The sequence below is a fragment of the Cucurbita maxima genome, unplaced genomic scaffold, assembly GCF_002738345.1.
Source record: "Cucurbita maxima cultivar Rimu unplaced genomic scaffold, Cmax_1.0 Cma_Scf00001, whole genome shotgun sequence".
Taxonomy (NCBI): domain Eukaryota; kingdom Viridiplantae; phylum Streptophyta; class Magnoliopsida; order Cucurbitales; family Cucurbitaceae; genus Cucurbita; species Cucurbita maxima.
Window position 1 is genome coordinate 10,616,892 of NW_019272017.1, and position 15,971 is coordinate 10,632,862.

The 15,971-nt window shown below is 34.4% G+C and overlaps 1 protein-coding gene and 1 pseudogene across 1 annotated transcript; both read right to left on the bottom strand.

The window, feature by feature from the left end:
• The window catches only part of LOC111487991, a 601,695-nt pseudogene that overhangs the window by 571,083 nt on the left and 14,641 nt on the right, over positions 1-15,971 (bottom strand).
• On the bottom strand, positions 4,338-6,573 carry LOC111489930 (probable LRR receptor-like serine/threonine-protein kinase At1g34110). Its single transcript, XM_023138335.1, has one exon. The coding sequence runs from the start codon at positions 6,425-6,427 to the stop codon at positions 4,382-4,384; it is 2,046 nt and encodes a 681-aa protein (XP_022994103.1). The 5' UTR covers positions 6,428-6,573; the 3' UTR covers positions 4,338-4,381.

The window sequence follows — 15,971 nt, forward strand, 5'->3', positions numbered from 1 at the left end:
CAAAATTTGGTGATCTCAAATTTGCATGAACATGCAAACATGACTCTATAAATAGAGTGATCATAATACATGAAAGGTTTTCTTGTTGGTGAAAAACCTTGAGAAAAACTTCTCACAAACACTCTCTTCATATATACAAAATCCCTCCCAACTTTAGTCACTCACCGGATTCTACAATCCCGTTCTAAGGCCGAAGGATAGTGGAGAAGACACTAATGGTGGTTCGAAACTGGTTCGTGAGGAAAAAGGAATTTGAACTACAAAAGGTTAGTATTCAAATTCATTAAGTTTTAGTACTTATGAACATGCTAGTTATTTACTATAATTGATGTTCTAAAAATGCCTAAGATCCAAATTGCTTCTGCATGTGTTATATTAACACCATCCTATAGCTATTTACCATATATAGCTTTACCGGATATAACCGTTGACCAAACTATAAATAAGAGAGCAGACTCCATAACCTAACATGCATGTCCTCGGGTGTCAGTCCAGTCTTTTATTTTGCATTTTGATTTTCACATTTTTATTTTTTGGAACTTTCATTTGTTTGAATCTTTGTATTGAAACTTTCGGTTATAGAAATAAATGATTTGGCTTTTACATCTTCTCAACTTTTTCTTTGCATACACATTGTCTTTTGATTCACGACTCATACTAAAATATCAGGTTGTGATAGGTGGTTCCTCAATAAATGGTTTCATCGGTTAACACTTTCTTCCATCTAATTCTAGTGATCAAAAGCTCTGTTGAATTCATCTAAAACTATCAATTGTTCAGTTAAATTACTCCCATTGTTGTCCTCTTCTTGCTCACATTCCCAACTATCCCATTCCTCTGGTTGTTGTGTTAGCTCATAGACTGCTGAACATTCCTCTGCCTCTATTGGATATTTCATAATGTCACTGATATTAAATTCTACTTTATAGTTACCCATTCTTAATGTTATGGTTCTCTGGTAGACATCTACCATTGTTCTTCTGATCTTTAAAAATGGTCTCTCCAAGATAATTGGTACATCATGGTGTGCTTCATAGTCTAAAATAATAAAATCGGCTGGAAATATGAATTAACCCACTTGAATTAAAATGTCGATCTTTCCTTCTAAATAAGTGATGGACCTAGCCTCACCACTTCTTGTAAATGGATAGAGACATTAAGTTGATGCTTTCCCCCAAGTCACATAATACTCTACCTAACTCCTTTCCTTGAATGGATAGACGAATAGGGAACGAGCCTGAGTCTTTTTCCTTTAATGGGATCTTATTTTCATAATTGCACTACACTCGTCATTTAGTGGCACCACCTTGAATTCTTCAAACTTCCTTATATTACTAAGCACATCCTTCATGAATTTCACATAATTTGACATTTCCTCAAAGCCTCCACTAGTGCTATGTTTATATGACTTTCCTTCGGAATATCCATGAACTTCTCAAAATGGGCTTCCTCTTTCTTTCTTTTTATTCCGGGTGGAAAAGAAGGTGGTGGCATGTATGTTTTGCTCTCTTCTTCACTACTATCTGCTGCTCACATTTTAGGAGATTGTTTTGCTCGGCTCCTTTTGTCTAGTATTTTCCTCTTTTCTTTGTTGTGTATCAACTATCTCTTGTGAGCGACTGTCATTGTGTTCTTTAATTTCACCTCCCATGTTGGATATTTATTTCCCACTTCTCAATTCTATTGCTTGACATTGCTCTTGTCCTCTCTTTTTGGTGTTTCGATATCTGCTAGCAGCTTTCTATGAGATCTATTTCGTAACTCAATTGCTAATTTACCCAACTTAACTTCCAAATTTCGCAAGAATGTTTGTTGAGTCTATATCACAACATCATTTTTTTTTGTCATATATTCCTTCATTATGCCCTCAAGAGATGTTCCCGGTACGTGCTGAGCTTGATTAGTTCCTTTCTCTTGGGTATTGGCTTATTGAGGACCATATGTCATTGGATTTTGTAGTCCAAAACTTGGAGGGTAGTTTGTTTTATGTGGCATTTGTTGATTGTATGAACTTTGTCCCTTAAATGGTTTCTCCACCTTGAGTTATAAGTGTTTGAGAAGGAATTACTTTTACGGTTGCCTTGACTAGCGTGATTTCTCACATAAAAAATTGACGATGGATTACTTGGACATCGATCAAAAGTGTGTTCTTCACAATATACACAAGATTCAGTTGTTGTTTGAGTCATTACAACAACAATTTGAATGGGTTCTTTAGTCATTGAGCCTTGTCCTAATGCTAGATTTTTAGATTTGTCACAAAAGCAAATTGAGCATTTATAGAGGTGAAAACATCAACTTCAAGTACTCCTCGGGTCTTCTTTCCTAGATTGCTTCTCACATCAGCTTATTGACAATTGTTAGATGCTATTCTTTCTAGGATCTCATAAGATTCATTGTACGTCCTTGACAAAATAATCCACCACTTGTTTAGTAGCAATATTCAGTCCATTTTAGAAATTTTCCATTGGATACAATGAGGTATTTTTTGGTGAGACATTTTCTAATCATCTCCTTAAGTCTTTCTCAAGCTTTACTTAGTGGTTCATCTTCAAACCGTTAAAATGAACAGTTTCATTTTTTGAACCATGCATTTCTAGTGGGTAGGAAATACTTGATCAAAAAGATTTATGCTAGACTATTCCAGAATCAATTGCTCCCGGTGCTAAAGTATTCAACCATAATTTAGCATCATCCATCAAAAAATAAGGAAATAAGATCAGTCTAACCATGATTCTATCCACCCCTTGGAATCAGAATGAGACACTAACTACCAAAAATGACTTTAGATGTAGGTAAGGATCTTATCACAGTAGTCCATAAAATTGTCCAATGTTTACAGTATTTGAAACATCACGGGTTTTAGCTCAAAAGTAGTAGCATGCATTTTGGTCTGATAATGCATGAATTTAGCTCCTCCACAGCTGGATATGCATATACTTTGATTGCTCTTTCTCTGTCATCTACTAAATGAATAAAATTAGCAATGATTCTCTCTAAATTAGCCCGGCTCGATTTTCAAACTTTTGATTCATTTGGGCTCAAAAGTTTCTTTGATGTATATTTTGTTATGTCATTCTCAACCTTTGCTCCCTTAGTCCTCCCCTCCCCTAAAGGTTCTCTTTATTTTAAGATCTAAAATAAATTTCAAAAGGGTAGGTGGGTTCATACACCCAATTTTGTAGTAGAAAATTCAGTAGAAATAAATTCAGCTATGTTTTTTTTTAGGCTCAAACTCACTCTAATCTTCAAACAAGTAACTAAACTCACTCTAATCTTCAAACAAGTAACTAAATTAGGTTCCGTCTTTTGAAGATATATAATAAAATGGTGTAAAATTCACAAGAAAAAGTGCAATTATACACTACTACATGTAGTAAGCAATAAATAAATTATTGATTCCACAGATGACCTATTTTTTTAGTTACTTGAAATTAAGTAAGTTTTTAGCAACATTCAAATGTGTGTGGATGAGTTTAACCTTTTTAAACAAAATTTATGCAGAGTGACAACTGCGGTAAGAAAATAAAGAGAAATGAGAAAATCAATAATAATGAGGAAAGATGGGCTATAAGATATGAAATAGATAAGTTGTTGAAATTTGCGGTGGATTTTAGCTCCTATTAGGTTCTCAAGCCTTCTTTCGAAGGTCATGCTTGGTGATTACTTCCATAATCATTTTGCAATTTCTATTAACAAGACTCTGGAAAAAGAATTATTCCTAACCCTTCAATTACCTAAGTTTTCTTGCAATGGAACTAGAGTATTAAAAAGAATTTCGTTGCTCTCTCTCTCTCGTCTTTTGAATAAGAAAACAACTATGTATGTAAAGTGACCAACACTTTAATCCGGAAAGTTCCTTGAAATTAGAAAAGAACAACACTTTTTCCCTTCTTGAGCACCTTAAGATTCCTTCAAGATAAAGAATTAAAAGTTCGAAAAGTTTCATAAATATTAGAAAAACACATTTTCCCTTCTTGAGTATGGTACCCTAACATTCATCATTAATACGATTAAGAGTGTTCAAGTAGGCTACTTGCTAAGTTTTATGCTTATTCTAGTGTTTACATATTTTTCAGATAACAACTAAGATTGGAAAAGGGAGGGAACAAATCTAGAGTAGGTGCCATAAAGAGTAAATCTTAAGGTTAAGAGCCTCCACCATTTTGTATCAATTTGTGTGACAATAATTTTGAATTTTGTTCCTTATGCATCTAAACTTAAAATTTTGAAAATTATATGAAATTCTTCTAAGTCTTTTGTAACCCGAGAACCCATGAGACATGTATCCTAGAGAATATTTTATACCCAACAATAATATTATAGTAGTTAACAGGTACAAAAATAGATTCCTCTATTGGGTTCATAATGCAATTTAGAATCAAACATAGTTGAACAAATAAGAGCAACAAAGATGAACAAAATAGAACCATATCCCTCTCCACCGAGGGTTAACAAAGAGAACGATCACGAGTCCCAACAATACCATGAGATATGATGCAACAAAACTCCAATAGAACGTTTCTACATATTCATTAATCTTGTCATCTTCATCTCTCATCAACTCCTCATATTGATTCCTTGGTCTCCCCTTAGGACTCGAGCAACCTTTTCCAGCAACCACCCCACAAAGATTAGGGTTACCTAAATAGCTGCCCTCAACAAATGTTCTAAAGTGCGGGGACATAGGGATTACGCCCGACAAGTTGTTGTAGGACACATTGAAGAACGAAAGAAAGTCAAGCTGAGATAGGTTGGAAGGGATGCCTCCACTCAACAAGTTATAAGAAAGGTCCAAGCTCTCCATTTGTTTCAATTCACAAAGGGTCTCCGGTATCCGCCCTTTCAATTTATTGTGTGAAAAGTTCAATGCATGGATCTTGTGTAAGTACCCAATTTGTGGTGGGATTGTTCCACTTAGCTCATTGTTTGATAAATCCAATCCACACATGTACTTCAAAATATTTCCTTTATATTGTTCTAATCTATTCTTGGTCATGAAATTTACTTCAATCTCGCCTTCCGAATACTTATCTTCATGACTAATTTTCCAAAACATACCTTTTCCATCAAATAAAACGTCAATCTCAATGAAGAACACACTTTTAAAATCAAGCCCCATCGATTCATATGAACTTTTAGACCTTTTTGAGATTCCAAACGACATGCTACCTAGGCATGAAGGAATAGATCCCTTGAGTTTATTACTGGAAAGATCCATAATATTCATTTCTCTTAACCCACAAACATGTCTTGGAATTGAGCCACGCAAATGATTTCCTTTTAATAAAAGGAATTGTAAACTTGAAAATAAATTAATCCAAGAAGGAATATGTCCTGAGAATCTATTTTGACTCAAATCAAATGCCACTAGCTCCTTGCTTTTCGAAAAAGCCTTTGGAATTGGGCCTGAGAAGTTGTTGTCTTGCATGTACAAGTAGTTCAATGAAGGAACGTTGAAGCAAGAGGGTATAGAGCCATGTAATTGATTTCCAGAGACGTCAAAGAATTTGAGAAATTGAAGAGAGCAAAGTTCAATTGGTAATTTTCCTTTCAAATGGTTTTCTGAGAGTTGAAGATATAGAAGATCTGTTAAGTTGCCAATCCAACGAGGAATTGAACCTGAGATACGATTCTCTGATATGTCCAACACAATTAAATCAGGACTATCTTGTAATTCATCTTCAATACTTCCACTAAAATTATTGTTTCCCAATTGCAAACGACTTAGCTCAGGCATGCTACTAAATAAAGACATCCTTATCTTCCCCGAAAATTTATTATTTGACAAATCAAATATATTCAAGCTTCCTAATTTTCGTATTGACAAGGGAATATTGCCTTGGAAGCTATTTCTTGAAACGTTGAAATGGGTAAGACTTGGTAGAAGGAAGCCCATGTGATAAGGGAGGTGACCATGGAGAGTGTTGCAAGAGAGTCGTAGGTGAAGTAAATGGTGTTTGAAAGGAGGCAGTTGGAGGGTGGCAGTGAGGGAGTTATTGGTTAAAATTAGGTACTCCAAGTTTGTGTTGTTTTTCAACAGCCATACCGGAAATGTTCCGACCAAGTTATTATGGGAAAGGTCGAGAAACTTAAGGGCATGTTGGGACATTAAAAACATGGGAATCTTCGAAGATGTCTTGCTGTTTAGGTTGCAATGGCTTAGTTTGAGGACATTTAACTGAAAAGTGGGTAAGAAGGAGGGGGTTTCGGTTTGGACTTGTAAGTTGTTGGTGTTTTTGGTTGAGATTTGGAATACTTTGAGATTTGATAGGTTGGCTAAGAGGGCCAATGAGAAGGTGCCTTGGAAGTTATTGTCGTCAAGCTGTAAGATCTTGATTGATTTGAGGGAAGAAATGGTGGATGGAAGGGTTCCGGTGAATTGGTTTGAAGAGATGTCCAGAAATTCAAGGCTGCTTATGTTCATCACACATTGTGGAAATTCACCTGAAAAATTGTTGGAGCTGATGTCCAATTTCACCAAATGCTTTGTTTTGCATAATTCTGCCAAATAAAATGCATTCAAATACTGTAAAACCAACTCAACTTAATCCCTTCAAAAAAAACTTTTCTTACCACAAAAGTACATTAAAACTCTTATTTTAGTGAAATTTATAGATTTTATTAATGGAAAAAAATAAGTTTATAAAGATTTTTTATATGTTAAAATTGATAGACGAATTAACAAAAATTACAATTATTAATAGTTTATGGATAAAAAATATTGTTTTTTCCTTTTTTTTTTAATAAATTTAAAATTCATGTCTCTTTTAATTAAAAATAAATAAATAAAGAAGGATTTTAGATTTGTAGTTACCTTGTAAGAGTTTTGAATCATTGAATCGATTATTGTTGAGCGTCAATTCTCTCAAGTTCTTCAAATCTGTTTGGGAAACAAGAAAAAAAAAAGAATTTTGAATAAAAGAAAGATTAGAAAATTGAAATCAGTAATTTGAGAGTACATTTGTGATTAGTGAAGGCAGAGAAGGCATTGTGGGACAAGTCGAGTGATTCCAGCTTGGGAAAAGGGTTCAAGAGAGAAGCGTGGAACAAGTAAAGCATGTGGTGGGAATGGTCGATGTCCAACAGAGTAGAGAGAGAGAGGCGGAGTATGTGAGGTGTGGGAGAGTGGCATTGAACTCCCTCCCACTCGCAGCAGTTCCGCCCACTCCACGACGGAAGGGAATCGATGCTAAAATTATGGCCATTAAAGAACCGCTTCACCTCCAACAATCCCAACCTTTCTTTCTCTAAGCAACCGTTGCATGCGTTCGCTAATTCAAACACCAATATCACCGCCACTACCAATCTTCCTGACATTCTCGATATCTCTCCTCCACTTCTCTCTCTCCTTTGCCTCCGCTTTGCTTTAACTACTCTCCCATGGAACATCCAAAGCCTGTCCTTTAGAAGTGCAGCCCCTGGTGGAGCATCCACCGCCTATGCTGGTGGAGCATCCCACCTTTTCCACCACCTCCTTTTTCTACTTTTAAATTAAACCAGATTATTAAAACCTTATATATTCTAATTTGTTCTTCAATACTAATCATTAATCCCAAAAATTGTAAAAGTAGGAGTTTAAGTAAAGGCAAGAGGCCCTTGCTGACGCCATCATTCATACATGAGGCATTGCCTCTACCTCAAAGACATCGTATGGGTATTTATAATAATACTCCGTTCATGAATGGTTGGAGTTTGAGAAATGCACTTGAGTTGTTTATTAGATTCTACCTTCTTTTTAAGGTAGGGTTTAATGCATAATACTTTTCTATGTACGGTTTATGCACGAATGCATGAACCCACTAAAGAGACTCATATACAAACTCCCTAGACTTAACTATAGGCTAGCACACACTAAAGTCGCAAGAATTCAACAAAAAAACAAAAAAAAACATTTTGATAACATACTCATCAAATTTCAAATTTAAGGGTATAATGGTAATTTTACTATAAACATAGTAAATTATTTTGTACCTAGGAAGATTAAGATACTTAGAAAATCAGTTAATTAAGGTAAGATTTTCAAAATATTATAACATGAATAAAAAGTTATCACTTAAAATTAGTCCTAAAAAAAAAAAAAAAAAAAAAACTAATGAAATATATTTGCATAGGAGTATCGAAAAGATTATCATCGGTACCACATCCCGTTTGTTTGAACATAACTTCAGTCATATTTTGGAAATCTTATATTGTAGTCAATCTCTATTATAAATTTTTAAACGTGATCATAATACACTTCATCCAAACCATAACTCAATATCTTTAAATCACCTCATAACTTCTGCACTGTGATTATTCTCGAAACTAGCTTTAAACCTTGCAATTATATTCAAGATAAATGGTTTTTACTTTTCACTATTTTTAAAATTCAAGTCACATTAAAGGTACTCATTAAATTAAAAAAAAATTAGTGCAGTGAAGTTTCGTCACAAAGTTTTCTTCAACATTACCATTCTCAATATCTATAGCAACTTATAAGATATTAACGTCTACCATGTTTCCTTGATCATTTTCATTTGAACTAATTTACTCATTAGTATAGGTGATCACATCCTTTTCCTATTTCTATGGTCATAACACTACATCGTTTAACTATGCATGAACATCTAACTCAAACATTTAAACTTCCTCAAAATCTATATACTATTGTTAGTTAGCCTACTAACCTCTTTTCATGAAACAACTCCACAATTACAGAACAAATCATGATAAATCTAAATATGTTCTAAGTTATAAATACATCAGGTAGCATTTACATTTCATGCCCAATAAATCATAATATAATATAGCAATATCATTTATTATCTTACACAAAACATAATTGACAATAACGAGACGCTTGATGATGATGACTAGACATTGTAAGCTATTTATAAAATTTATAAACCTAGAGCCTTGATGCCAACTATAATGATCCTATTTTTTTTTTTTAAATTAAGATAACTATGTAATGATTTGAAAAATTATTTTAAAAAATTCATATAAGAAAATTTATTATGGACTTAAAAATTCATAAACCTTGCAAACATGTAAAAACAAAATTGGAATAAAAGAAAAGCATTTGGTAAAAACAAAATTGGAATAAAAGAAAAGCATCTGTTTGAAAGATGAAAATACTACTAAACTACGGACTTCAACATAAATGCGAAAAACTATCTACCTTACGACTTCCTCAAATTCCATCCTCCATTCATTACGTAGAAAAAAAAAATAAGTAAATGATAAGTATTTAGATATACTCAATAAGCGACCCTACTGTTGATGTCGAGAAATGCAATCACATGCCGCATATTTATGACTAGTGGGATTTAGTTTTCATAATTGTTCCTCTAGACTCTATTTTTCAGGTAAGATTTGATACATTATACTATTATACTTTTCTACACATAGTTGACACATACATACATGAATCTACCAGGCAAGCTCGTATACATACCACTAGGTTTGACTATGGGATAAAACATAGTCATACTGCCAAAAGCCAACTAAAAAAAGAGAGCATATAATATCGTAATGTATGTTTTTATACCTAACATACTGAAGAAGTAATTCATACTCATGTAACATATATGTATGAGGTCCTACATTAAGAATCATGGTTCAATTAGATTATGTAATGGATTGAAAAAAAAATCTTAGAACAATCAACGCTCCAAAAATCTCACAATTTTCAGTGACGGCCACGAACTACTTGCACGACCCAACCCCCTTACTCTTCTTTTAGAACTGCCCTCAAGCCCACTCTACTCGGTCAATAGCTTCGTGCTATCTGAGAGAATGAGACACTAAGAGAAGGTGACGGTAGATGAACGATTCTCCATTGGACTGAAACAATTGGCATGATTAAGGAACTTTGCGTTAGCACGATGCGAAGGACATGACACCAAAGTAGAAACAGAAATAACTCATAACACACCACGATAAGCAGAACGACGCCTTTCTGTCATGGTTTCAACGTAGTCTCATTGTCAGCAAGGAGAACTGTTTATTTTCAAATAAATGGTGACGTCATGCTTCTCTATTTCATGTTAACACGAATGCCCCATCGCCTTGGGTGTGAAGAAGAAGTGGACAGAGACTTAAGGCTGCGGGATTTGGATGGAGGGACGATGGAAGGGAAGTGTCGAAAGTGTGCGGAAAGAGAGAAATGAAATCGAGATTTTTGAAGAAATCAGGCAAGGAAGAAGAGATCCATCGGATTCGGATCCAAGTCTGCCCCTACGCATGCGTGATGTGTGTCGACTCCATGGGCTCACCGGTCTCGTTTGGCTTGGCTAGGCTCCAGGATTCAAATTCGAATCAGATCTTATATTTGGACATCATTCCCTATGTTTTGGACCCTCCCTAAGTTGATTTTGATCTAAGGCGAGTCATTTTTCCTAGTTTTAAATTAAATTAAGTTAGGAGTTCGACTATTACTAAGGCTATTGAGTGAATATTCAAATAGGTGAAACCTCAACAAAAGCGAGAATAAATTCGAAGGACAAAACAAAGCTAAATTTGAAGGAGAACTTCGGCTAAGGTCAACCAAGTAAGTGGTCCTACTATCGGTTCAATCGAAAGACTTGTTTTACGTATAATGACACGTGTCTAGTGTCTCTTGCAGGTGTCATGTATGTTGATATGATATTATGATGTGTTATGATGATACTATGATGTTATGATGATCAGATTTGCTATGATATTATGATATGTTATGATGATGATATGATGTTATGGTTATGTGATGTATTATGATGCCATAATAAGATGATGATGCATTGTGACATGATGACATGAGATGTATGATGATAATATGACAGAGTATGATGATATCTCATGTTACAATGATGTGCATGTATGAAATGCCGTGTTGCATTTTGATAATAAGGAGTTTTCTAATACAAACCCCTAAACAATGTTATGAATGATGAAGGTAGGAAAGCTTATGCATGCATGTAACCTAGAGTAATATGTGAAGGATGTCTGGGGTTGTGTCGCATGAATGATTTAAGATGAAAAGCATAGGGACTTCATGCATATTGTATGTACATTTACATCAGGATACTATCCCTTTCATGACAAACGCATACACTATGATAATGAACATCTCTTGCATGATATTTGAGAGTTTGTTATACCTTCGAATGTCTGACTACTGTCAACTAGTTCGACCATGCAGATCCAGGGGGTGTGTAAACACGCCTGGTGAGCTCATGCTTGCATGTGTGGGGTGTGTGTAAGAAAGTAATACACATTCAATTTATCCGAACTAGAGGCCACCTCTATGATGGTTTTAAATCATAGATCGTTAATCATGATTGCATATGTTTGCATTCACTGACCCCAACACTGGGGCTATTTACTAAGTATTTCTTAAAATACTCAAGTCATGTGCTACTTCTATATTTTAGGTAAATGCAAGACACCCATATACGGTTGACGATGACATCACAATTAAATACCATGGAACTTGAATAGGATAGTTGCATTTAATTTTGTAGATCCTTGGTTAGTATAGTGATGACTATTTTTATATTTACTTAAGTTATTTTAATATTTCCACACTACTATTTTAAGATCTTTTCTTAAACATGTAAGTCCATAGCATTATTTCATGAAGTCGCCTAATGAATTTTTTCTGCATAAGAAGCTACATCATGCATGTAAACTTTAGGTTAATAGAAAATTAGGGTCGTTACATAATACTTCATTACTTATAATGACATAAATTTCCTATAAGACGTGCATATATATTCCTGATATTTTATTCATGTTTATCACACATGGTACGTTATGGTGTCTCGTAGGGCACAATGTGATCCTATTAATATAGAACACATGACTCAATAAACAGAAGTACCTACATCACAACAATTATTAATAACCGGTAGATATGGCACAGATTACATGTTATTCATGTCATTTATGTTCATAAGTTTGCTTTGGTTGAATGTTCCTAAATTAAGCTCACATAATCCAATTTCCCCTACAATATCGCATCCATACATAAATTGAGCTTAGAATCTATCCATATGTCAACATCACTTACTCATCTTAAAAACAATTCTAAACCATGTTAAATATTACAAAAAGTGAAAAATCATAGTTATAGTAACCTTTTTTTGGTCTCGTTGAGTAGAAAATGCTTCTGGAACAGTACAAAACAATCAGATCGAGCCAATATCAGTCAAACCAAGCCGAGGAAGCCCACCAATTTTTTTTTTTTTTTTAATTTGACTATGACAACAACCTTAGACCTAAATTTGGAATTAAGATTTGTCATTAGGTGATAGTCAACATTCTTCCTCTGCATTCAAATGGAATGTTGAGCAGTATGCTTAAATTTGAAGTTTATAATGAACACTACTAACAGGAAAACTCCAGCTCATACTTTTTAAAAGAAATTGGTAGCCGGTAAATGAATATTAAATTTACTTACTGCACTACATAACTTTATACTCATACCCCACTTAATAATTGGTTGAGTCAAATTAATTTGGTGGTGGTTTTAAAAACTATTTCACCTATTATCCATAAATTTCAATTTTGATTCTTTAAAACTAATGTAATTTCCAGGTTTCATATTTTATTTCTTATTTATTTCCTTTTGTTTTAATTACCTATTCTCTGAATATTTAGGTCAGGATGTTAACAATGATATTTAGAACTAAAATTAAAATTAAAAGTTTACAAAAAAAAAAAAAAAACATTAAACCTTTTTGACTTTCAACAACTAATTAAGGGACATATTCATTAAAATTCCTAGTAATTTATTATTCAAACCTAAAAAAACTCACGTGGGAAATTGAATGGAAGTTTCCAAAGTGCTATGTAGTTGTGATAGTATTCAACCATATTATTACTATCCCACTTAGCGTGCTTAGTGGAGTGATTTCCATGACCTAATTTCTTTGTCATACTTTTAATCGTTACATTTGAATCTTTAATATTTTTATTTCAAATATTTAGTGAGATATCTTACTGTATTTATCATTGACTACGATCTCTATCATTTATTTACAATGTGAGATTTATGCGAGGTTTCGTGGTGATTCTTGGACAATTCTTCCCTCTAGAATTTGTTTGCATGAGTCAATATCAAAGTGAGACTCCTGAGAATTTTTTTTGAAATAGTTAATGGGAGAACAAAATGTATCAATGTATACTACCGTCCTCATCATTGGGAACGAGTTCGTGGGATGAAAGTAAGCTAATTTGGAGCTAGATAGAACTTCAGCTAAGACTATCAAAATAAGTGGTTTTACTATCGGCATGGTTAGAAGTTTGTTTTATATATGATGACATGTGTCCAGTGTCTTTGTACGTGTCATATGTTTGAGATGTGTGATGTGTTTATAATATGTTTGATAATACAATATATGAAAAGATACCTATGTAAGAAGATATTTACCTATAATAAAATATCAAATATGATATATATGATCTATTATAATTTAGTACTAAATATCCTTAACAATAATACATGTTATGATATGATACGTGAGATGATATGGTATGTTGCATGACATGATATAACACGATGTATGATATGAATGATACATAATAAAATGTTTTGACATGATACTGAGATATGCTTTAAAGGCTATGTTATAAAATGATATGATATGGAGAAAGAAATTGGAAGGGGTTCTTGCATGATTTAATTAATGTGAAAAATATTAAGACCTCATATATTATTGTATGTCAAATGCATCTAGATATTATCCTATTATGATGAGTATGGATGTGTAAATGATGAAAAGAAAAAATGATCGTCATGTTTAACATGATGCTACGTGGGTTGCAAGTTAACATGATGCATAGAGTAGCAAACATGACACGTGTCCCAGTGTCTTGTTTAACATGATGCATAGAGTGTGGTCTACAAATCAATATGTTTCCAGTAGATCTTGCAGCCCAGGATCATGAGCGATCAGAAGCTTACCAGTTTGCATTCAGAGATTTTTTAAGCCCGAGGAGCTAACTCTAAATGTCCTGGAAATGAGAGATGTGATTTAAGCCACCTAGATGTCCCTAAAAATCTAGTAGACCTCCACGACATTTAAGAATGATAATGGTAGCCTCTGAGGCAGATAGTAACTAGTATAGTATTAATGAGCTTCCATTTCTCTTTCCACTCCGATACGATACCATCGAGGTAGATGTGATGCTGGTTAGATTTGTGTTACTCATTGGTTTGATTGATTACTCTGCATGGTGTATCTTTTATGTGCTTGGATGTTGATCACGCTAGTAGGTAGTGGTTATCCTGCATGGAGGGTTTGTCCAACGGGAGGACGTTAATCATATGGGTAACTAGTGGAGCTAGCATGTATCGGGGGGGTAATGTCCTCACCCTTGGGAAACTTCATGGCTTGTGGGATGAGTTCACTAGCTAAACCCCTCATGGATGACAAGCAAGCTAGCACTCACCATGTTGTCCCCCACCTGGTACAAGGTTACGTGGGGTAGCGCCTCACCTCAAAAACTGGTTACCGTTTCGTAGGCTAAACTAGCTAACCAAGATTGTGCACAATAATAGCAATACACCTAGAGTCTATAGTAAAGCATGTGGTCTTATGCTAGGTCAAAGATGCAATGAGAGCCTACGAGTAGGTTGCTTACTGGGTATATTTATATACTCACCCATTTTTTTCTTTTTTCATGTGTTTGAAGGTTGTTGGTCGAGGTGGGGAAGTGTTTGAGGTGCAGTTAGTTAGTCCATTTTTTGTATTTGAATATTTTCTATTTTGTTTTGTAATTATATCTCAAAACTTTTTTCGTTCGTAATAAATTTGAACCCCTTCTTATAATTGGATTTTATTTTAACTTTAATGATGGTCTTGTTTCTTGTCTTTATTTTGATTTAAATTTTATCACATTAATTTTTTATTTTATTTAAACGGCCTAGAACTCTTAAGAACCTAATTGACCTCCATGACATCCAAGAATGACAAAAGTGGCACATCCATCCTATTAAGGGACTTAGGATTACACCGGTAGCCTTAGTAGCTGGCAAGCACAGGAGGTAGCTCCCCCAATCTTGGGTGGCTAGTTGGTCCTATGGGTAGGGTTCACTAGCTAGCCTCTCATGGATGATGAGAGCAGACAAGCACAAACCATAACGTCCCCACTAGAGAAAAAGTCTTATAAGGTAGCACCTCGACCCAAGAGAAAAGGTCTTATAAGGGTTCACCCGTTAAGATGTTATTCTATTTTTTTATCAAATAGACTCGAAAGGTCAAATTCATATACTCTCTACCAACCGAGCTCGTTGTCAAAAGAGAGTTTGAAACTATGACGATAGACATGGGGAAATAGAAGCTAACCACAGTCAAGTTGACAAGGTGAACAGAGCCAATGAGTAGTTTTTCACGTTCTATAACCTTTCAAAATCTAATTTTCCAAAGACTTTTTCACCAATTTTCTTCTCTGGACTCATTTTAGGACCCACTTAGGGACATTTGTGAGGATTCCAACTTCCAAAAACTGGAAAGCTGAGCACCCAAACATCCCAAACTTAGTAAATGCTCATTTTAGACTATTCTATATAAGTTTATAGGTAGAATTGATTTGGAATAGTGAATAGAGAGCTTAGAATTATGGATGCTTTAATTTATTAAATACAAAAAAATTTGCACTTAAAGTGGCATCTAAAGCCTCATGACCTACTATTAATTTTTGGTAACATGAATTTCTCTACCTAAGCTATATATGTGAACCCAAGGCCATACGCTGACTCCTAAGAATGGTTAGTTAGGAGACAACACTGTTCCAAAATTTCGAGCCTAGTAGGACCATAAATGTGCACCAGGGTGTGATGAGCAGCTCGAAACCCTAGATCAATACATACAAGTTGCTCGGGGTAACTCCCCTCAATTCTCAAGGGGTTTAGTACAATTAGGGGCGCTCAAGACCCTTAATGATATTATAGATTTGAAAGATTTTCTTATCAGCTCATGAGGGACAAAAAGGCTATGTTACCA